Source organism: Hyperolius riggenbachi, chromosome 3, assembly GCF_040937935.1.
Source record: "Hyperolius riggenbachi isolate aHypRig1 chromosome 3, aHypRig1.pri, whole genome shotgun sequence".
Lineage (NCBI taxonomy): Eukaryota > Metazoa > Chordata > Amphibia > Anura > Hyperoliidae > Hyperolius > Hyperolius riggenbachi.
Genome location: NC_090648.1, coordinates 415,823,044 through 415,847,080, shown reverse-complemented (window position 1 = coordinate 415,847,080; position 24,037 = coordinate 415,823,044). Strand labels below are relative to the sequence as shown.

The window sequence follows — 24,037 nt, the reverse complement described above, 5'->3', positions numbered from 1 at the left end:
GTAAAAAAGCTTCTGCACAGACTAGTGGGAAAAGAAATCGCCCAGTAAGCGTTGGGGTCTTTTTCCACTATCAGCATTTTGCAATCCAAGTCCAATCGCTTGCAGATCACAAAAGCTAGGTACAGTTAAACAGGGTCCACGTCGAACACAGCATCCGCATCAAAAATGTCCATCCGTGTGATGAGTTTGCATTTTGTCCTGTTCGCAATTTACGTCCTGCTGCATTTTTTGCACTCTAGTTCCTATAGGAGCACAGGAAAATAGTGTAGCAATAACTTCTCTACTCTGTTTATTTAAGAAAATCCAACTTGAAAACACACCGCAATCGTGCCGTACACCTGACGGACGAAACACCACTGATGGACAATGTTAATGGATTACTACATTTGAGTTCCATTGGGAGACATTGCGTTAAATATTGGAACGTCGTTGGGGTTTCCACCATGTGGACTGACAGATCGCTGAGATGGTGGGCCCTTGACCCACCATTACAGCCCATCGGGCAATGAATCTACGTAATCACCTGGTGAAGTCTGAATATGTTCAATCTGGGAGAAGTGATTGGCTATCCAGATCCCTCCCCCCCATCAGGCATGTTCAGAGGTGGGAGACGCAATGTGTACACCTATGTTGACCCAATAAAGTTATTGACACAATTCCACATGAAGGACTTTGCAAACGGTTTGCTCACACGAGTAATATATAGGGTAACCTGTCCCTGCAATAAGGCTTACATTGGAAAGACAACAAAAATATGTGCTGAAGAAGCGAATCCAGCAACATGACAATGCAATTAAAAACAGGGATATTGAGAACCCACTAGCCCAACATTTTATTAGTGTACCTGAAGGCCCATTGTCTGGCCTCAAATTTGCTGGAATATATGGACTCAAAGTGTCCCCACGAATTGGTGACGTATATCTTCTAGACAGATTAGCCCTGCATGAATTAAACAACAAACTTAACCTAAATGTCTTTTTGTACTTGCTGGACTTGGGAGTACACGCCGACAGTACTTAGCCATCATGAGAATAGATTCGCTGACATCCTGATGAAGGTCCATGTGACTCCGTTGGTGGGCGCGGCCAGAGCATGTGCATTCTGCACACACACAGCCGCTGTGATCCACAGACATGGACCTGGATACAAGTGACCATGTGCCCCCATAGATAGCACTATCAGGTGCATGAAAAATTGTGCATGCTTTCGATTGACAACGTCTAATTCAAACATATGTTGCCTCTGTGGATTTAAATGATTGATTAATAAATGCAACACTTTAGATTGTGAAAAGACACCACTTTCTCCTGTTGGCTGAATAAAGACAGTTATTTATTTTAGAACAATCTTTTACAATTTTTTGCTACCTAATGAATTATGGCAGAATCAGAGGTGGAAAATAGAAAAAAAACTGGACCTATCAGGTGTGATTTTGCAGCACTTGCCCTTTACTGGCAATCGGCAAAGCATTGCATCAGTGGAACCCTAAGGGGGTGGGTCCCACTAGCAGCATTGCGATCATGAAGTGATCACAAATCGGTGTATTCAGCATTTTGGGAGTGATCCCAGAGTAAGGCCCGGTTCACATTAGCGTTCCCTGTCCGGATTCGCCGGGCCGGATCTGGACCGTATACTGTACAAACGGAACGTACGTTCTGCATAGCAATGCAAAGGCTATGCGGACGTTCACACGTGTCCGTTCCGTACAGTACGGAGCCGGACTGGATCCGGACACTTTTCCAACATGCGCTATTTTTTGGGTCCGGATCTCCAACCCACACACCCGGACCGGAGCCGGACCTGAGCCTGACAGTACCATCCGGAACACAGAAACCAATTGGAAACGGAAGGCACAGAACACACTGCCTACAAACCCCTGACTTTCTACCCCACTTCTTATGCGTATCCAAGCAGCCATTTCGGATGGGGACACATGGGCCAAGCATGTCTGGAGTGGAGCAGCAGTGACAGAGGTGCTGGAGCTGTATGGCAGAATGTCGGAGGTGGAGGTGAGGCCTACAGCGGAGGAACCTGATTCTACAGGTGCACCAGGTGCACCTTCTGCTGACCCCAACATTTTTTTATTTAAATTTCGCTCTTTTTTGCCCATGGATCCGGATGGCAGCCTGACGCATGCCTGATGCAAACGGACCGGATCCGGATCGGAACCGTACAGTTCGGATCCAGATCAGGTCCTGATCCGATCAGGATCCGGTCCGTTTGCATGGCAAAACGCAAGTGTGAACGGGGCCTAAGTGCATCAGTAGCTGCAGTAGCCAAATCACGATTGCTCTGGGAATCACTTTGAAATCGCAGCACTTGAGCTTTGGCAAATAGTGGTTACTTTGCCTCAAAGTGGGTCCCAGGCCTTAAAGTGGTATGAAACTCATTGCCTCTTTGTCCGAAAAAATTATTTACAGTACAGCATAAATTCTACCACAAAAAAAAACAAACAAAAAAAACAAACAAACAGTAAAACAGCACTTTTTCCTTCAGTGGATAGCGCCTTAAAGTGACACTAAAGTAAAAATAATCTTATTGTATGTGTAGTAGGGATAATTAACAGAACATTCGTTGCAAAGAAGAGTCTATTTCTATTTTCACTTACATAGCTTTTTTATATAACATAGCATCATTCTCTAATTTCACTACCTTTAAAGCTTCTGGCCACATCCAATGAGGTGATAACATTATCTTTTGTTTACATTCCTTTGTTTGCTACAATTAGTATCCAACCAGCAGCGTGCAGACACTGAACTGCACACATTGAGGAACCAGAGAGCTGAGAAGTGATCACTGGATGCATTATAATATATAAATCTAGTAGCTATGTAGTAAAATGCAATGGCAGATTCCAAAGCAGATAAAACTGTACTTTAGGAACTTGTAATTTGAAACAGACAATATTACTTATGCACAAAAGCAAATATGATAACTGTATCCTTAATAAAAAGTAGGAAAACACATTTTTATTAAATGTTTTGTCAGAGTTTTATCCCACTTTAAGAACCAGTGGGCAGGAACTATACCATCTTTCTACATACAGTTTAAATGAAGGTAAAATAGTGTAGTAAAAAGAAAAAAAAATGAAACATTTTATATGGACAATATTTAATGAGCAACTTTACTTACTGTATATTGATTGAAATTGCTTCCATTTTACAATATTCATTTATAAATCATTTAGTCAAGGTTTGCCTGTTATAAAATCTTTCCTCTCCCTGATTTACATTTTTACATTTATCACAGGTGGACTGTGAAGACATATTTACTGTTGGCAAGGTGCACTGCAAAATGTTTTTTTGTTGTTAGTTGTTGCAAAGTGAGCAGAAACAACACCTAGTGGCATACGCAATTCACTTTTTCTCCTGAGTTTTCTCCTAGATACTTTATCTTTAATAACTTTTTAGCACTTTACAATAGAAAATGTACTGTCAACATTATTTTGAGCATTTGTTTGCTTGTTGGTGGTCACCACTGAGGGGTTTTACCCCCTGAGCACCAGAGCAATTTTCACCTTTCAGCGCTCCTTCCATTCATTCGTCTATAACTTTATCATTACTTATCGCAATGAAATGAACTATATCTTGTTTTTTCCGCCACCAATTAGGCTTTCTTTAGGTGGGACATTATGCCAAGAATTATTTTATTCTAAATGTGTTTTAATGGGAAAATAGGAATAATGTGGGAAAAAAATTAAATTATTTTTCAGTTTTCGGCCATTATAGTTTTTAAATAATGCATGCTACTGTAATTAAAACCCATGAAATGTATTTGCCCTTTTGTCCCGGTTATAAAACCGTTTAAATTATGTCCCTATCACAATGTTTGGCGCCAATATTTTATTTGGAAATAAAGGTGCATTTTTTTCAGTTTTGTGTCCATCCCTAATTACAAGCCCATAGTTTATAAAGTAACAGTGTTATACCCTCTTGACATACATATTTAAAACGTTCAGTCCCTAAGGTAACTATTTATGTATTTTTTTTAATTGTAAATTTTTTAATTTTTTTTTAATTACAAAAAAAAACAAAACGGGGAGTGTGGGAGGTAATGAGTTAATTTTTTTGTGTAACACGAATTTATGTCTATGTAAAAAATGCTTAGGGTGTAGTTTTACCATTTGGCCACAAGATGGCAACAGTAACTTTTTGTGTATTGCGACCTGCCTTCCGGACGCTTGCAGGAAGTAGTAGGAGGCTGTGTTTGTTTTTTCTCACAATGATCGCGCTGCCCATCGGAGAGCAGCGGATCATTGTGGGGCTTAGATCAACGAACGGGAATTGATTTTCCCGTTCATTGATCTCCGGGCGAGCAGGCGGCGGCATGTTTGCTAGCGGCGTGTTTACGAGCGGAAGAGCGGAAAGTACGGATTTCTCCGTTCCTGGGGGTTAAAGGATGGCAAAAGGGACGGAGAAATTCGTACGGGCGGGGGTAAAGTGGTTAAAGGCATTTTATTTACAAGTTGTGAAAATATCACCTAGGAGAAAACTCAGGTGGGAAAGGGAATTGCATATGGCCCCTGGTCTACCAGAGCACACTGGGAGGAGAAGGCTGCATAACTAAGCCTAAGCTAAACATCATTGGGAAAGTAGGTCTACTACATACCAAGAAACACTATATACATCTGAGAAGTGTGTTGGATGCTGAAACAAGGATAATTGTGTATCCAGAAACATTACATTCTAATATAGGCCGTTGTGGTGCCTCACATTTCACACAACTGTGGCAAAAAAAAGACTCAACTGTCTATTCAGGACAGTTCAAGGTAAAGTGGAAGAAAACTGCTGCAAACTAAGAGCAGATGCCCACATCAAGGACTCTGATTTGTCACTCCAAGCAACTGCTTTAATTTTGGTCTAGTTTTCCTTGCTCTTGAAGGGACACTTAAAGAGACTCCGTAACAAAAATTTCATCCGGTTTTCTTCCATCCTACAAGTTCCAAAATCTATTCTAATGTGTTTTGGCTTACTGCAGCACATTCTACTATCACCATCTCTGTAATAAATCAACTTATCTCTCTCCTGTCAGACTTGTCAGCCTGTGTCTGGAAGGCTGCCAAGTTCTTCAGTGTTGTGGTTCTGTGATGCATCTCCCCCCTCCAGGCCCCTCTCTGCACACTGCCTGTGTGTTATTTAGATTATGGCAGGTTCTCTCTGCTCTATTATCTTATACAAGCTGGATAAATCCTCCTCTGAGCTGGCTGGGCTTTCACATACTGAGGAATTACATACAGGCACAGCTGTTTGCACTCTGCAGGAAGAAACAGCCTGACACTTCAGTGGAAGATAGCTACAGGGGGAAAGAAACACACAAATGATCTCTTGAGATTAAAAAGGAAGGGTGTATACAGCCTGCTTGTGTATGGATGTATTTTCTATGTGTGGACTTACTGTACATCAACCTACTTCCTGTTTTGGTAGCCATTTTGTTTGTTTATAAACAAACTTTTTAAAACTGTTTTTAACCACTTTTAATGCGGCGGGGAGCAGCGAAATTGTGACAGAGGGTAATAGGAGATGTCCCCTAACGCACTGGTATGTTTACTTTTGTGCGATTTTAACAATACAGATTCTCTTTAAGCCAGGAATAAAAAATCAGTTTTACTTTCCTGGGGCTTCTACCAGCCCCCTGCAGCCATCCCGTGCCCTTGCAGTCACTCGCGCAGCCTCTGGTCCCCCTCCGCCAGCTAGTTTTGTTTTAGTTGGCAGGCCCTGACAGAGTCAGCAGGCTTTCTGCACCTGCGCAGGCCTGGCCATGCGTATCCTTCATGTTTCCGTCCTCAATTGTGTCCTGCGCAGGACGCTATTGCGGACAGGAATGAAAAGAAAAATACGTGTGGCCAGGCCTGTCAGTGAAAAGGAAACTAGCTGGCGGCGGGGGACCGGAGGATCCATGAGTGACTGCGACTACAGGATGGCTGGAGGGGGGCTGGTAGTAGCCCCAGGCAAGTAAAACTGTTTTTTTTTTTAAATAAGATAATACATTTTTAAATTAGAGAATAAAAGAGAGTGCTTCCATTATTCTGTCAGTGTTATTTTCATGCCTTTTTAAAATCACGTTATAGTAATATGTAGAATTGGAGCCACTGAAGCATGTAAGTTATGCAATCGCAGCACATAAATAATCGTGACGTATCCAGCTGACAGAAGCAAAAATTAATGTTTTTAATTTTTCAGTATAAGAACAAGTACCATTTGAATTAGGCTAGGGTCAACACTATGCCCAACATGCAGAGGCTTATCTAGAGGGGTGCAGGCAAGGTTCATGCCATGGGCACTAAAGCACCATGGGCACCATGCCTGCTCCTGTGCTGCACTGCCATGCCTGCCCCTGTGCTGTACTGCCATGCCTGCCTATGTGCTGTGCGCCCCCATGCCTACCTCCATGCCTCGCCGTCACTCAGACCTCGGATCAGATTAATTCCGTTATATTGGTAACATAGCTACTTCATTTTTGTATGTAGGCGCACTAGGCTTAGTTAGAATAGAGGGCAGAGAGGGAATAAGAAGAGATATTTCCAAAAAAGTACCGTATTTTTCGGACTATAGGACGCACTTTTTCTCCCCCAAAAGTGGGGAGAAAAAGTCCCTGCGTCTTATAGTCCGAATGTATCAAAAAAAGTAGTACACAAATTGAAAAAAAAATAAAACCGTTTTACTATTTAGGGTCTCTGTGTGTGCGGTGCAGTCAATCACCTTTCCTCCTCCTGGCTCTGCTGCTAGCCTCATTCGGTACCCGCCACTGCAGCCATACATCTTTGGGTCAGGATTTAAATTCGGCAGCTATTCAGCCCGGCTCAACGTTGCCGATCGGCCTCTGTGCCTGCCCTCAATGCTGCCGCCTATTAGTTGCCTCCATGCCCGCCGCCATCATCCTCCTCCTCCATGCAGGCTCTCTGCGCCGCCGCCATCATCATCCTCCTCCATGCCGGCTCTCTGCACCGCCGCCATCATCCTCCTCCATGCCCGCTCTACCGTGCCGCCGTAAAAATCCGCCTCTGGCTAGCTCTCCAATGTGCCTCCATGTCTGTTTTCTAAGGTCCAGCACGGCGATGGCAGCGTGGCATTAGACGGGAGATCGTAGCGGTAGTTATGACTACCGATGCCACAGTACTTCCTTGTACTTCCGTCCCACGCACGAGCGTCACACGTCATGAGGGGGCACTAGTAAACAAGGAAGTACTGAGGCATCGGTAGTCATAACTACCGAAACGATCTCCCGTCTAATGCCACGCTGCCACCGCCGTGTAGGAACTTGGAAAACAGACATGGAGGCACATTGGAGAGCTAGCCAGAGCCGGATTATTGCTGTGGCACGGAGAGCGGGCATGGAGGAGGATGAACAACTATGACTGATGCTGCAATTGGCCCTGGATCGCTCTTCTTCTGCCTCCCCCCGCCACAATACATGAAGACAGCCGCTGCAGCCCCCGCTGAGATCGCACCTCAAAGGAATGCCAGGATTGTGCCACTGCTCCCCCACCGGGGGATCATCACAGCTGACATCAAAGGAAAGGAGTGCGCAGAGGGACAACTGGATAGGTGAGATCACAAGTTGTAGTGTTTAGTTTCTGTAGCTGGTGGGGAGGCAGGGGATGTTTTAATGTAGTGTATTGTTACTGGTGGGGCAGCAGGGGTGGGTTAGTGTAGTGTAGTGTAGTGTAGTAACTGTAGTGGTAATTGGGAACTAGTGTAATGTAATGTAGTGTAGTGTAAGGTTACTGGTGGGGCATCAGGCTTTAGTGTAGGGTACTTCTACTGGTGGGGGCAGCAGGGGTTAGTGTAGCTGGGCACTGGAGCTTAGTTATTGTAGCTGGCGGGGAGAGCTTGGGGGGGAAAAGGTCTACAAGATGCCCCTGCACTATGGATGCACCCAGGTTTAGTATATTTTTTTTCCTGGTTTTTGCCCTCTAAACCTGGGTGCGTCTTATGGTCCGGAGCGTCTTATAGTCCGAAAAATACGGTAACTTCAACAATATCCTGCGCTCAAAAACACAGTCAACCATTACATGTATGTGAGAAAGGAGGCTGTTCTTAGAGGGGAAGGGGGCTCTGACTGGGAAGGGGCTCAATTTCAGTGTTTGCCATAGGCTCTGTGTTACCCAGATATGCCCCTGTCAACATGGACAGTCACAGCAGATCCAATGTACAATCCACTGTGTCCGCTTATTTTTGTTGTTTCAGTTTGTCCATAGTGGGGAACTGTCTAAATGTATCTGTTCTTTGAAATTATCCTAAAGCTAAGTTTCTACTACATGCTTGCATTTTAGGTGTGAGAATTTGCATGCAAATTTTGACACAGAAGAAAAATTGTTATGTAAAATTTCAGATGCAGCTAGCACATATGGCAACTTCCTTCTCCTTTGGTTTCTTTATTAAATGTATGCAATCTTGTGGAATTCTCAAGTGGAGCCATTGAGAATTACTTGTGCACAATTCAGTTGCAAACTAGAGCAACATGAAAAAAAAAATGCAGCAGGCTGGCAGTTTTTTTTTCCAACGGTATGACAAAAAGACAGAGAAAGCTGAGAGCCCATAATAGTGTAGTATGTGAATATGGCAGTAGTTATAGCAGATGTAGTTATAGCAGATGTCGGATGAAAATACACTCCCAAGTCAGGGCTTCAAGGCAAGCACTGTAAAGGTACATGGGGAGAACAGACCCGACCCCACTTGGGTTAGAAAGTCGCTCTCTTTAGTGAGCACGGAAGTAATCAAAGGTTGACAATTGGCAAAAAAATTAAATTAGTTTAACAGGCAGCAACAGGTATACAATATTTAAATTACTTGAAAATGAGGTAGTGGTGGATTTAGATCACAAATGTTGACCCAAATAGTCAATTTCAGAAAATACTTAATTGTCACTCCTAAGTGTGACGCATGTCATGAGATGCAGTCCAGTTCCTCAGACAAAAAAGGGAGTATTAGGAAATCTGTGCACACCTATTTTAAAATAAGTGCTACCATAGATAATAAACATTAACTACTTTAAATGCGGCAAAACAGTTTTCCTATGGTAATAGCCTCCTCTTTTTATTAAAGCTTGCTCTGGTGATCTAGGGGTCCTCCATCTTAATTATAACTTTCTGTTGGGACTAATGGTCCCCCCTCCCCTTTAGTTTTTTTTTTTTTTGGGGGGGGGGGGGGGGTAAGCATGGCATGGTTGTCTAGTTTAGCAGTCCTACCCCTTTAACCACTTGAGGACCTAGGGCTTTCTACCCCTTAAGGACCGGCCACTTTTTTTCTATTCAGACCACTGCAGCTTTCACGGTTTATTGCTCGCTCATACAACCTACCACCTAAATGAATTTTGGCTCCTTTTCTTGTCACTAATAAAGCTTTCTTTTGGTGCTATTTGATTGCTCCTGCGATTTTTACTTTTTATTATATTCATCAAAAAAGACATGAATTTTGGCAAAAAATGATTTTTTTAACTTTCTGTGCTGACAGTTTTCAAATAAAGTAAAATTTCTGTATACATGCAGCGCGAAAAATGTGGACAAACATGTTTTTGATAAAATAAAACCCATTCAGTGTATATTTATTGGTTTGGGTAAAAGTTATAGCGTTTACAAACTATGGTGCAAAAAGTGAATTTTCCCATTTTCAAGCATCTATGACTTTTCTGACCCCCTGTCATGTTTCATGAGGGGCTAGAATTCCAGGATAGTATAAATACCCCCCAAATGACCCCATTTTGGAAAGAAGACATCCCAAAGTATTCACTGAGAGGCATAGTGAGTTCATAGAAGATATTATTTTTTGTCACAAGTAAGCGGAAAATGACACTTTGTGACCAAAAAAAAAAAAAAGTTTCCATTTCTTCTAACTTGCGACAAAAAAAAATGAAATCTGCCACGGACTCACCATGCCCCTCTCTGAATACCTTGAAGGGTCTACTTTCCAAAATGGGGTCATTTGTGGAGTGCGTTTACTGTCCTGACATTTTGGGGGGTGCTAAATTGTAAGCACCCCTGTAAAGCCTAAAGGTGCTCATTGGACTTTGAACCCCTTAGCGCAGTTAGGCTGCAAAAAAGTGCCACACATGTGGTATTGCCGTACTCAGGAGAAGTAGTATAATGTGTTTTGGGGTGTATTTTTACACATACCCATGCTGGGTGGGAGAAATATCTCTGTAAATGACAATTTGTTAATTTTTTTTACACACAATTGTCCATTTACAGAGATCTTTCTCCCACTCAGCATGGGTATGTGTAAAAATACACCCCAAAACACATTATACTACTTCTCCTGAGTACGGCGATACCACGTGTGGCACTTTTTTGCACCCTAACTGCGCTAAAGGGCCCAAAGTCCAATGAGTACCTTTAGGATTTCACAGGTCATTTTGAGAAATTTCGTTTCAAGACTACTCCTCACGGTTTAGGGCCCCTAAAATGCCAGGGCAGTATAGGAACCCCACAAATGACCCCATTTTAGAAAGAAGACACCCCAAGGTATTCCGTTAGGAGTATGGTGAGTTCATAGAAGATTTTATTTTTTGTCACAAGTTAGCGGAAAATGACACACTGTGAAAAAACACAATTAAAATCAATTTCCGCTAACTTGTGACAAAAAATAAAATCTTCTATGAACTCGCCATACTACTAACGGAATACCTTGGGGTGTCTTCTTTCTAAAATGGGGTCATTTGTGGGGTTCCTATACTGCCCTGACATTTTAGGGGCCCTAAACCGTGAGGAGTAGTCTTGAAACGAAATTTCTCAAAATGACCTGTGAAATCCTAAAGGTACTCATTGGACTTTGGGCCCTTTAGCGCAGTTAGGGTGCAAAAAAGTGCCACACATGTGGTATCGCCGTACTCGGGAGAAGTAGTACAATGTGTTTTGGGGTGTATTTTTACACATACCCATGCTGGGTGGGAGAAACACCTCTGTAAATGACAATCTTTTGATTTTTTTACACACAATTGTCCATTTACAGCGGTATTTCTCCCACCCAGCATGGGTATGTGTAAAAATACACCCCAAAACACATTGTACTACTTCTCCCAAGTACGGCGATACCACATGTGTGGCACTTTTTTGCACCCTAACTGCGCTAAAGGGCCCAAAGTCCAATGAGTACCTTTAGGATTTCACAGGTCATTTTTGTTTCAATACTACTCCTCACGGTTTAGGGCCCCTAAAATGCCAGGGCAGTATAGGAACCCCACTAATGACCCCATTTTAGAAAGAAGACACCCCAAGGTATTCCGTTAGGGGTATGGTGAGCTCATAGAAGTTTTTATTTTTTTGTCACAAGTTAGCGGAAATTGATTTTAATAGTTTTTTTTCACAAAGTGTCATTTTCCGCTAACTTGTGACAAAAAATAAAATCTTCTATGAACTCACCATACTCCTAACGGAATACGTTTGGGTGTCTTCTTTCTAGAATGGGGTCATTTGTGGGGTTCCTATACTGCCCTGGCATTTTAGGGGCCCTAAACCGTGAGGAGTAGTCTTGAAACAAAAATGACCTGTGAAATCCTAAAGGTACTCATTGGGCTTTGGGCCCCTTAGCGCAGTTAGGCTGCAAAAAAGTGCCAATCATGTGGTATCGCCGTACTCGGGAGATGTAGTATAATGTGTTTTGGGGTGTATTTTTACACATACCCATGCTGGGTAGGAGAAATACCTCTGTAAATGACAATTGTTTGATTTTTTTTACACACAATTGTCCATTTACAGAGAGATTTCTCCCACCCAGCATGGGTATGTGTAAAAATACACCCCAAAACACATTATACTACTTCTCCTGAGTACGGCGATACCACATGTGTGACACTTTTTTGCAGCCTAGGTGCGCTAAGGGGCCCAACGTCCTAATCACAGGTCATTTTGAGGCATTTGTTTTCTAGACTACTCCTCACGGTTTAGGGCCCCTAAAATGCCAGGGCAGTATAGGAACCCCACAAGTGACCCCATTTTAGAAAGAAGACACCCCAAGGTATTCCGTTAGGTGTATGGCGAGTTCATAGAAGATTTTATTTTTTGTCACAAGTTAGTGAAAAATGACACTTTGTGAAAAAAAAACAAAAATCAATTTCCGCTAACTTTTGACAAAAAATAAAATCTTCTATGAACTCGCCATACACCTAACAGAATACATTGGGGTGTCTTTTTTCTAAAATGGGGTCCGTTTCTGGGGTTCCTATACCGCCCTGGCATTTTACGGGCCCAAAACCGTGAGTAGTCTGGAAACCAAATGTCTCAAAATGACTGTTCAGGGGTATAAGCAACTGCAAATTTTGATGACAGGTGGTCTATGAGGGGGCGAATTTTGTGGAACCGGTCATATGCAGGGTGGCCTTTTAGATGACAGGTTGTATTGGGCCTGATCTGATGGATAGGAGTGCTAGGGGGGTGACAGGAGGTGATTGATGGGTGTCTCAGGGGGTGGTTAGAGGGGAAAATAGATGCAATCAATGCACTGGGGATGTGATCGGAAGGGGGTCTGAGGGGGATCTGAGGGTTTGGCCGAGTGATCAGGAGCCCACACGGGGCAAATTAGGGCCTGATCTGATGGGTAGGTGTGCTAGGGGGTGACAGGAGGTGATTGATGGGTGTCTCAAGGTGTGATTAGAGGGGGGAATAGATGCAAGCAATGCACTGGCGAGGTGATCAGGGCTGGGGTCTGAGAGCGTTCTGAGGGTGTGGGCGGGTGATTGAGTGCCCTAGGGGCAGATAGGGGTCTAATCTGATAGGTAGCAGTGACAGGGGGTGATTGATGGGTAATTAGTGGGTGTTTAGGGTAGAGAACAGATATAAACACTGCCCTTGGGAGGTGATCTGACGTCGGATCTGCGGGCGAACTATTGGTGTGGGTGGGTGATCAGATTGCCCGCAAGGGGCAGGTTAGGGGCTGATTGATGAGTGGCAGTGACAGGGGGTGATTGATGGGTGGCAGTGCCAGGGGGTGATTGATGGGTGGCAGTGACAGGGGGTGATTGATAGGTGGCAGTGACAGGTGATTGACAGGTGATCAGTGGGTTATTACAGGGAAGAACAGATGTAACTAATGCACTGGCGAATTGATAAAGGGGGGTCTGAGGGCAATCTGAGCGTGTAGGCGGGTGATTGGGTGCCCGCAAGGGGCAGATTAGGGTCTGATCTGATGGGTAACAGTGACAGGTGGTGATAGGGGGTGATTGATGGGTGATTGATGGGTGATTGATGGGTAATTAGTGGGTGTTTAGAGGAGAGATGTAAACACTGCGCTTGGGTGGTGATCTGATGTCGGATCTGCAGGCGATCTATTGGTGTGGGTGGGTGATCAGATTGCCCGCGTGGGGCAGGTTAGGGGCTGATTGATGGGTGGCAGTGACAGGGGGTGATTGATGGGTGGCAGTGACAGGGGGTGATTGATGGGTGATTGACAGGTGATCAGTGGGTTATTACAGGGAAGGACAGATGTAAATAATGCCCTGGCGAATTGATAAGGGGGGGGTCTGAGGGCAATCTGAGCGTGTAGGCGGGTGATTGGGTGCCCGCAAGGGGCAGATTAGGGTCTGATCTGATGGGTAACAGTAACAGGTGGTGATAGGGGGTGATTGATGGGTAATTAGTAGGTGTTTAGAGGAGAGAATAGATGTAAACACTGCGTTTGGGTGGTGATCTGATGTCGGATCTGCGGGCGATCTATTGGTGTGGGTGGGTGATCAGATTGCCCGCAAGGGGCAGGTTAGGGGCTGATTGATGGGTGGCAGTGACAGGGGGTGATTGATGGGTGATTGACAGGTGATTGACAGGTGATCAGGGGGGATAGATGCATACAGTACACAGGGGGGGGGGTCTGGGGAGAATCTGAGGGGTGGGGGGTGATCAGGAGGGGGCAGTGGGCAGGGGGGGAGATAAAAAAAAATAGCGTTGACAGATAGTGACAGGGAGTGATTGATGGGTGATTAGGGGGGTGATTGGGTGCGAACAGGGGTCTGGGGGGTGGGCAGGGGGGGGTCTGAGGGGTGCTGTGGGCGATCTGGGGCAGGGGGGGGGGAGAAATCAGTGTGCTTGGGTGCAGACTAGGGTGGCTGCAGCCTGCCCTGATGGTCCCTCGGACACTGGGACCACCAGGGCAGGAGGCAGCCTGTATAATACACTTTGTGAACATTACAAAGTGTATTATACACTTTGTATGCGGCAATCGCGGGGTTAACATCCCGCCGGCGCTTCCGTATAGCCGGCGGGATGTTGCGGCGGGCGAGCGGTGACAGGCGCCGGCGGAGGATCGCGTCACGGATGACGCGATCGCTCCGCCCATGCCCTTAGAAGGACCGCCGCCTCTGTGGGTGAGCCGGTCCTTCAGGGCTCCACTTCCCGGCCGCCTCTGTGCGTTAGGCGGTCGGGAAGTGGTTAACTTTAAGGCATTCCAGGTGTTTTGTTTTTACTGATCCCTCCCTTCCTCGTTAAGGCATTTTCTAGTAATCTAGTCCCGCCCTTCTTTCACACAGCTCTCCCTGGTGGTCTAGTGGCCCACTATCGACTGCAGTAGCTAGTGTTACCGTAGTGGTCCTCTTTCACTTCACCTTTAAAGTCAGCTCACAGCTGCGTTTGAGTGGCAAACATCCGTGAAAACGGATCTGATCACCGGTTGATCGGAGCAGTTTTCACTCTATTGCCACTCGGTTTCCATTCCGCTTCGTTTCCCCATATCTCCCCCGCAAGAGGATTATTCTACTTAGAACGGTCTGTTTCTTTACTAGTGTGAAAAAAACATTCTGTTTTCTCATTGCCCCCAATGCAGAGCTTCAGCTTATGTTTATGTTCCGCTGGGCTCAGCGGTCTGGAAAAATGCTGCAGGGAGGAAACTTGCGGTCCATTCAGCACATTGTGCAGAATGGATCCATTTGAATGGGCGGATGTAAACCGATCCATAGATTAACACTGGATCCGTTCTGATCCTTTCCGATTCGGGAACGGACCATTTTTTACCGCTAATGTGAACTGGGCCTAAGGCGTTCCTTGATAGTCTGGTAGTCCTCCCCCTTTCCCCTTTGAAAGACACCTTAATAGCGAGAGATAAGGCATATATATTTTATTTTAAACAATACCAGTTGCCTATAATCCTGCTGATCTCTTTGGCTGCATTAGTATCTGGATCACACACCCGAAAAAAGCATGCAGCTAATCTAGTCAGACTTCAGTCAAAAACACCTGATCTGTATGCTTGGCGGAGATCGGGCACCAGGGTGTTATACCTTGGAGCCTCCTTAACCGCTCACCCATGCTGAGGAGCACAGCCGTGCACATGCCCCAGTACGAGGAGGCGGAGACCCCACTGGCTTACCCCAGCACAGCATGCAGGAATCATCCATGTCTCCCCCACACTGCGGTTGGATAAGGAAAAGCTGGGGAGGGGCACGGATGATCACGTAAAAAGACAGGAAAGGGTTAATTCAATTAAAGAGGATAACTCTGAAAATACCTGGCCTCCATGGCTGACTTTTTGTAACACTTACTAAGCATTATGTGTATTCTGTCCCACCTTCAACTTTCTTAAATATGCGCTGTGTGAATTTTGGTTTATTTTCTTGATAATGTATATGTGTAAAATTCCATTTCAACCCAGCAAGCGGAAATCAGATGTTTATGTATGTAAAAAATGTATGTGGTATTAGCCACGCTGCTTATACCAAATAAATACCATTTGAAAATAAAAAAATAGGCTATATACAGTGTTAGAAACTGCAGATAACCTTGGATATGGGACAGGGCAGTCTTCTGTATTCGATACTTCCTTGCCTGTGCAGCAGTATCCTTCCTCAGTGCTACAGATACACATTAAAAGAGAATAGCAGCACATAAACCAGAATGACAATTCCCACAAGAGTGCACAAATACAGACTTTTTTTTTTTAAGTAGATAACTGGACGGAAGAATAGCTCCTGTCTTCTGAATGGTTGTCTTCTGCCCACACAAAGTGAGCTAAGTGATCCTACAGTGGGCCCTGCAGAGAATAGTCGCACTGGAGTGTTATCACGTGCTCCTTTCTGGTGCCCATTCCATAACACGTCGGTGGCATATGCTCACTCACCTACCTGGAACAGGCACTAGCAAGGATAAAGAGAGAAGTCAGGAAGGAGCACGGTGCTAGCCAGAGACAAGAGCACGCTTTGCTGCACATCTCACTGTCAACTTGAATAAGTGTTTGATAAGTGCAAAAGTGCTCTGACCTGGGCTGTACCCTACTGCACTTTAAAAAGTGCAGTGCTACATAAGTGCCAAAGGGTTTATTGCATTCCCCATACAAATTCCGTATAGTAGATAGAGGAGACAAGTTGGCTTTTCAGGTTTTAGGTGATGAGTGCTTATTAATTGGGGGCTATTTACCTGTTCCGTAGGAATACTGTTGTGTGACTGATTAGGACATTACCTCCCCTCCACTCTGCCTAGTGATTTCCCCCTCCCCAAGTTAGCTTCCTGGTATCTAACATCCATCCATCCCATATAGCTTCCCCGGTTTCCTTTAGTTACCTCTTCCATCCCCAATATAGCTTCCCTGGTGCCTAGTGGCCCCGTTATGTGCTCCCCAGCCACAGTATATGCAGCAGTGTATGAATGCAGCAGTAGCCGTGCTCATCTTCCCTCCACTGAGTGCTCTAATTATATCAGTCTATTCACTACAGCTCACCGCTCACTCTCTGCCCGGCATCTCGATCTCCTCATGTATTTAATCAGCTTCCAACTGCCTCACACCGATGGCCAGTGGGAGCGTGGCTCTCTGGGGACCGCCTAATGCGGATTGGCAGCAAAGTGTGGCGAGCAGGATTAGCAGGGAGCTTGCGCGTTCCCTGCACACAAAGCGGGGATCCGTCCACGATCGGAGCTGGCAGGCTGAATTTTTTTTTTTTTATGTAAAAAGTAGCAATTTACGGGGGGGGGGGGGGGGGGGATTGCGGGTTTCTAAAGAAACAATCTTTTTTTTAGTTTCTTAAAGAAAAAAAACTGGGAAAAAAAACCACAGCAGCAATCAGAGACCACCAAAAGAAAGCTATAATAGTGAAATAGTGGCAAGGTAAGGAGTTAAAATTCATTTGGGTGCTAAGTTGTATGATCTTGCAATAAATCGTTAAAGTGGCAAGGTGCTGAATTGCAAAAATTGTCTGGTCACTAGGGGGTAAAAGCCACTGAGGTCATGTGACCCTGGAGGAGAACCAGTCACTACAACATGTGGTGAGCTGTAGTAGATGGATGCACAGTGCTGGAGCCTGGAGGTGAAATAAACATGGCTACTGCTGCACGCACACTCTGCTGCATATACTGGGGAGCACATGATGTAGGGGTGGGGCCTGTGCTGAGACACAAAAAGGGGTGCCATGGGACCATCCTTCCAACCCATGACAGTGCCGGCCAAATCAGGGTGGTCGGTAGGTATTACGGACCTCCCCAGCTATGTCGAATTACCAGTTAGATTGATGGGCTAATACAATAGTACTAAATTAGACTATCTGTAGCATTACAGGTTTCTCTATGGCAGGGGTAAGGAACCTATGGCTCGGGAGCCAGATGTGGCTCTTTTGATGGCTGCATCTGGCTCACAGACAAATTAGTAGGGGTTGATTCACTAAGCTACACTGCTCAAGCAGTGCAGCTTAAAGTGGCAGTGCAAGTAAAATCTTCAAAGTAAGCACGCTACTGCTGTAGCATGTACTACTAACTTACCTGTGTTCCCCCCAAAAAAACAGCTGCTACAACTGTCCCACTCTGGACTCTGTCAGGTCCAGTGACTTTGTAGGACAAGATCCCCGCACTTTGATTGGCCCAATAGGCTGCCTGTTACTTGGCAGGCAGCCTATTGGGCCAAAATGCGGGGATCTCGTCCTACAAAGTGAATCAACCCCCAAGTCAGCTAGCTAATTGTACAAGCTGTTAGTCGGTATTTCTCCTGTCTGGCTCTGGGGGAAATTGCTGAAACCCAACAGAAGCTGAAGATGTGTCTGACACTGCCGCTGCCCAGCGGATCAACTGTATACACATCACCATGGCAAAATGGACGTGAGCCCTCTGCTGCGCATGCGCACTGTCCCAGTTTAAAACATATTGTATGGCTCTCAGGGAAATACAATTTAAAATATGTGGCGTTTATGGCTCTTTCAGCCAAAAAGGTTCCTGTCCCCTGCTCTATGGTATTCAATGGGGAAAAATGAATGTATAAAAAAAAAGAAATTTAAGTGTAATGTACGGTATAAAGAATGTGAAGTTACCATAGATATCAGCATAGTATATTCTACAGAAAACTGACAGGTGCAGAGAGGTACTTACTTTGCCAAGTGCTTCATTAACAATTGTAACATCTGCCGGTTTCTCTCTGGTAATCGATGAATCAGACAGTGGACTTCCTTTATTCGAGATTCCTGATTTTCAAGTTCTTTAATGAAAATTAAAATAATATTACTTAAAAGTGTGTGTACACAAGTAGGTGTGTGTAAGTGTACAAGTAGGTGTGTGTGTGTGTGTGTGTGTAAGTGTACAAGTAGGTGTGTGTGTGTGTGTGTGTGTAAGTGTACAAGTAGGTGTGTGTGTGTGTGTGTGTGTGTGTGTGTGTGTGTGTGTGTGTGTGTGTGTGTGTGTGTGTGTGTGTGTGTGTGTGTGTGTGTGAATGTGTGTGTGTGTGAATGTGTGTGTGTGTGAATGTGTGTGTGTGTGAATGTGTGTGTGTGTGAATGTGTGTGTGTGTGAATGTGTGTGTGTGTGAATGTGTGAGTGTGTGTGTGTGAGAATGAGTGAGTGAGTGTATATATATATATATATATATATATATATATATATATATATATATATATATATATATATATATATAGATACATACACAAAGAGCGAGTGAAGCGCAAAGAAATAAATAGATTCATGTCTATTTCCACCTTTCAAAGATTACTGCCTGGTGCACCCATACACAAGTTCTTTTCTGAACCTCCCATCTGCCGAAGCTTTTATTCATGTATATTTTATTTTATGTGACCTCTTCCATATACAAGCTAACCCCATTACACGGCCCAATTTCTTACATGTGTCCCTGTGGATACAAGCGTTCCACAGGCAGTAATAAGATGAGAGAGAGAAAACTCAGCTATTGGCTGTGAGTCTGCCAGACAGTGTTTCAGAGGAGCATCTTTCACAGAAAGGTCACTTGATGGAAAACTTACTAGCAGCTTTGATGAAGCTTCTCTGCAACTGGTAAGTCATCAGGGGTCCTGGAAGCAACCTGCAATATTAAGATATCCACATCAGCTAAGAACTAACAGATTTATTCACATTTGTTCAAAGGTGAAATTACATATACCTCTTACAAACACAGATCGCTGCAAGAGCAGCCACATTTTCTGGGGGGAAAAAAATCACTTAAAAGCTTGTGATGCAGATATTTCATAATTATAAACCGCAACAAGTCTTAGAGAGGAATTAAAGACCACAATGAAACAGAAGTGACCTATTTAGGACCAGGACTAAAGATACAGTTTATCTCCTCAAATTTTTCACTTGAGGTTTGCTTTAAGTATTCCGCTTATTGAGGGTTAACTGAGGGAGGTGAAGGGGACTCTTATGTTGCAAACCCTCAAGCAAGCATCATACATCTTCAGGGGCGAACCCTGGGGGATTCCCGAGAGGTCTCTATCAGCCATGCATATATAATAAGGACAACCAACTTCTGAACCTCCGAAATGAAAAGGGGAGTGAAGCTTTCTGCAAGGTCCAGTCTTCCTTCTTTACTAACACACAGCAGGGGCAGAGCGCTGTGCTCATACCTGGCTGTGCTCTGTTAAGTTTCTCAGAGCTGCTCCATGCTCTGTACACTCGCTGCTGCTTCATCCAAAGTCAACTTGTAGCTGGGAAATAACGGGGGCAGGGCAACAGTGCATGCAGCAGCACGGTGCTGTGAGCTGCAGGATGCCTGCAGACATTCTGGTGTCCTCCGACATTGCACAGACCCCGATCTGAGGTGGGATTCTGGCCACCAGTAATCCCCCCCCCCCCCAACTTGCCTATCATCTTAGTAGACTCTAATTAGGTGGGATGACAACATGTTTTGAGCTGGTTCAACATTATGGCCTGAAATTATTATTTTTTTTATTTGTTAGGAAGACAGTTATGGCCACGCCCATATGCTGTAATGTACCTACAATATACCAGGTAAATCTTTCGTGGGTTCAGTGGTTAGGAGGGTTATTTTACTTTTTACTTTTAGTTGTGATTTCATTTAATTAAGAAAGAGGGATTCTGTAGTCAAATACAAAATCAGCAGTGATAACATTTTGTTTATAATCTAATGTAGATCACGGGAGATGCGCCAATCTCTTGACCCATCTACAATAATACTGAAGTAATGTGATTTTGTCTCCATTATAGAAAGGGCAATGAACTTTGCAGATCTGCTTGTTTGCTCTGAAAGCATTCTACTAGTCAGAATAAGCTGCATACATGGGTGTGTTCATTCCTTCACAATAAAAGTTGTTTTGCACAATTCGACTAATTTGACCAGTCTTTAATCCCTTTTTGGAAAATATCAATCAAGACTGAATGATTATGCCAGCATTTGACCTTATTTTTTTTTCACTGCTCAAAATTAGAAAGCAGGATTGGAAGTGGATTAAAGACCACATGAAAGTTTCATGAATTTTAGAAGGTTTGATAATCAAAACAAAAGACAATGGAAATATGTTAAAGGAAAATACATAACGCAAATAACAGAAACCCGGAAGGAACTGCATGGTGCAGCCAGAGCCGGGACAAGGTCCTCTAGCACCAGAGGCTGAGACACCAAAGTGCACCCCTCCATCCCTCACACACCAGCCGTCACGCACTGATTGCTATTAGACTAAGAGGTGCCCCAGGGCCCCCAACACCTTAATCTCTAGTTATCTGGCTTGCAGTCACTGCCACGTAACCCCTTTTCTTATTTCTCTTTGCCTCAAACACAACAGGAGAATGATAGCGGAGTTGTGTGCCCCCCTCCTACACTTCGTGCCCTGTGGTTGAAGCCTCTCTCGCTTCTGCCTCGGCCCGACCCTGGTTGCAGCATATTACTTCTGCCTTTTAGAAAAAAGAAAAATTACTTTGTGGTGACTACTAGCAGTCTGTTTTCAGAAACTATTTCCCAAGACAGGATCATGCTTAGCAAAGCTGCAATAAGGGGTGGCGATTACTTCCAACTATTAGAAAAGAATTGTATCCCACAATGATATTTTGCAAACAAGTGGCGGTACAAAAGCACAGAATCACATTTGCCACATCTTTTTATTGGCTGTATAAGTCAGAATCACATTTGTGTACAAAAATGTTAATGTGTAAACAGTTGTGAGCCCTGAAAAGGTTATTTTCCCTTTAAAGTACTGTAAATGTCCAAAATGATATTTTAAAGGACAACTGAAGTGAGTGGGATATGGAGGCTGCAATATTTATTTTCTGGCAGCCCTGCTCATGTATTTAGCTGCAGTAGTGTCTGAATCACAACAGAAGCATACATGCAGACAATCTTGTCAGTTCTGACAATATTGTCAGAAACACCTGATCTGCATATGCAGAGGTATCTTGGTGGCCAATACTGGTTGAGCTGATGGAGAAAAGAGTTTGTAAACCGCTCTCAAATTAAACAGGCCTCTGATTGCAGAGTGTGTGAGGGAAGGGAGATGATTGCAGGGGTCATCCGTCTAAGTGTGTGTATTAGGGGTCAGGGGTGGATTCCATTTGTGAAGGGAGGGTGCACCACTTCTGGGGCCACTGTAGTGACTGTAAATTCATTTGGACAGCCATCACTTTGAAGCTTTGCATATTTGTAGATTTCCCCACGAGCACATGGCTGTATAGCAGGTCTTTAGCATACCTCAAATAGGTCTTCAAAGCACTTGTAATAGTCTTTATCTCCCATTCTGTAGATATATCTGCTTCGGCTTCGGTAATTTTAGGGTCTAAAATGCATTAAAAAAAGTTTTTACTAATAAATATGAAACCAAAAGTTTAAAAAAAAGTAGATAAAACCAAAATGCCACACAGAGGTTCCTGCATGTACCTAGAAACACCTAGCGTCTTCTCTAGTGCTTGGCTATGGTCAAACATATGTTTTCCTGGAACACTATGTAAAGCTAATATTTCCCACTACACCTCCCCCACACCTATTGGTCAATAACAGCGCTGCGTAATATGTTGGTGCTTTATAAATACAATAAATAAATAAATAAAATAAATAAATAAGGCCAAACATCATTAAATAATGAAACTGTGGTTTACAAGCGGGCATATCACAGCTTTCCTATCTAATGACATTTATATAAACTATTTCTTAAAAAAAGGTTGAGCAATATCAGAAGCATTTTATTTGAGGTGAAGGGTTATACAATCAAGTAGGTGTTCAAGGATCCCATGAGGATTGTCCAGGAGGTGAGGGGAGGCCAGTTAACTGAAAGTGCATTGCTAGCCAAAACTCCATTCAGTTGTGAGTGCCACAGTATTGGGTGTTGTGGAGGCTTTGCCATCCAGGACATGCTTGTCATCAGAGTGGAATCCTAGCACCATTACCCAAAAGACAGTAACATTTGCTGCCTGCATAGACTGTGTTGTGTTATTACAGTCAAAGTAAAGATTGACTTTAAAATATTGGTAAAACACTCCACATGACCCTTTGGTATGCCCAGCACGTTTCAGTCTCCTCAAAATATTTGTTGAAAAAACACACACACACACACACACACACACACACACACACACAATAATTATTCTTACCCCGGGCAAATTTTGACTCAATGTTACTTTTATCCAACCAGCAACTACATTTTTGACAGGAAATTACATAGGCATCTCCCAAAAGATAATAGACGATGTGCAAGAAGTATTATTGTAGATCAAGAAAAAAAACATTTCTCAGCTTTTATTTAACATTAAGGCTGGTTTCACACCAGGACGTTGCATTTTAGGGGACGTTAAGGTCGCATAACGTGTCCCTAACGCAACGCCTAACGCGGCCGCTCCAGGAAGTAAACACTGCACGTCACTGAGTGCAGTGAATATTAAATTAGCCATGTGCCTGGCCGCTCTCTGCTCCTCCCCAACATTACTGAGCCTGTGCAAGCAGTCTAACGTGGCTCTGCCGCTTATAAAGTACTGCATGCAGTACGTTGTCTTATGGCGCAGCGTTACTAGGTAATGCAACGTGGGCACTGTGAACAGCCCATTGATTTTTCATTGCTGTGCGGTGGGGTGCGTTGCAGGCTGCTCTAACGTGCGCCTGTAACGTCCCATTGTGAAACCAGCCTTAAGCAAAAAGTGTCCAGTCAAAAATTATTCATACCCTTCACAAACTATCACAGCCCGTGGGAAACTCCAAAGTTCTAAACCATTCCAAATAGTCCAAGCTGTTCTAAAGCATCCTAACTACTCTGCTCAATTGGAAACAGCTGTTTTAATAAATTCAACAGGTGAAAAACAGCAGTTCGCTGCAGTTGGTTTGTGGACAGTCATGGCTAAGCCAAAGGAGCTTAAGTGAGGACCTGCAGCTGTGCATTGTGGCTGCTCACAAGTCAGGAAAGAGCAATAAGGCCATTTCTAAATGTTTTAAAGTTCCAATGGCTACAGTGCAAATTATTATGAAAAAGTACAAGATGTTGCGCACTTTGGAAAATCTCAGAGGATGTGGTCGGAAGCTAAAAATGACACCTGTGCTGGCCAGGAGGATAGTGAATGAGGTGAAAAAGAATCCAAGGATCACTACCAAGGCCATGCTGGTGAATCTGGGCTCTGCTGGTGGGAACGCCTCAAGGCAGACAATCCAACAGACACTGCACACTTCTGGGTTCCACAGATGCAGACCAAGGAGGACGCAACTTCTTCAGATAAGGCACACAAAAGCTTGCTTGGCCTTGGTCATAATGATGATTCCTTCATTTGGCGTAAAAAAGGAGAAACCTTCAACCCAAAGAACACCACCCCCACTGTCAAACATGGTGGTGGGAACCTAAAGCTTTGGGGGTGTTTTTCAGCCAATGGACCAGGGAACCTAATCACAGTAAATGGCACCATGAAAAGAGCAATACATGAGGTTTCTCAACG

General features: G+C 44.1%; 1 protein-coding gene across 14 annotated transcripts in view; it reads right to left on the bottom strand.

Moving 5' to 3' along the window:
- ARHGAP26 (Rho GTPase activating protein 26) overlaps positions 1 to 24,037 on the bottom strand; it is a 1,021,369-nt gene that overhangs the window by 490,898 nt on the left and 506,434 nt on the right. For all 14 annotated transcript variants that reach the window (XR_011030516.1, XR_011030517.1, XR_011030518.1 and 11 more), the window contains 3 exons: positions 21,819 to 21,903; positions 19,144 to 19,202; positions 18,263 to 18,368 (listed from right to left, as the gene is read on the bottom strand). Coding sequence is in view for 9 of the 14 variants with exons in the window: in XM_068277500.1 (XP_068133601.1) it covers positions 18,263 to 18,368; positions 19,144 to 19,202; positions 21,819 to 21,903 (250 nt within the window). In the remaining 5 variants the exon portion in view is untranslated. The remainder of the gene's footprint in view (positions 1 to 18,262; positions 18,369 to 19,143; positions 19,203 to 21,818; positions 21,904 to 24,037) is intronic.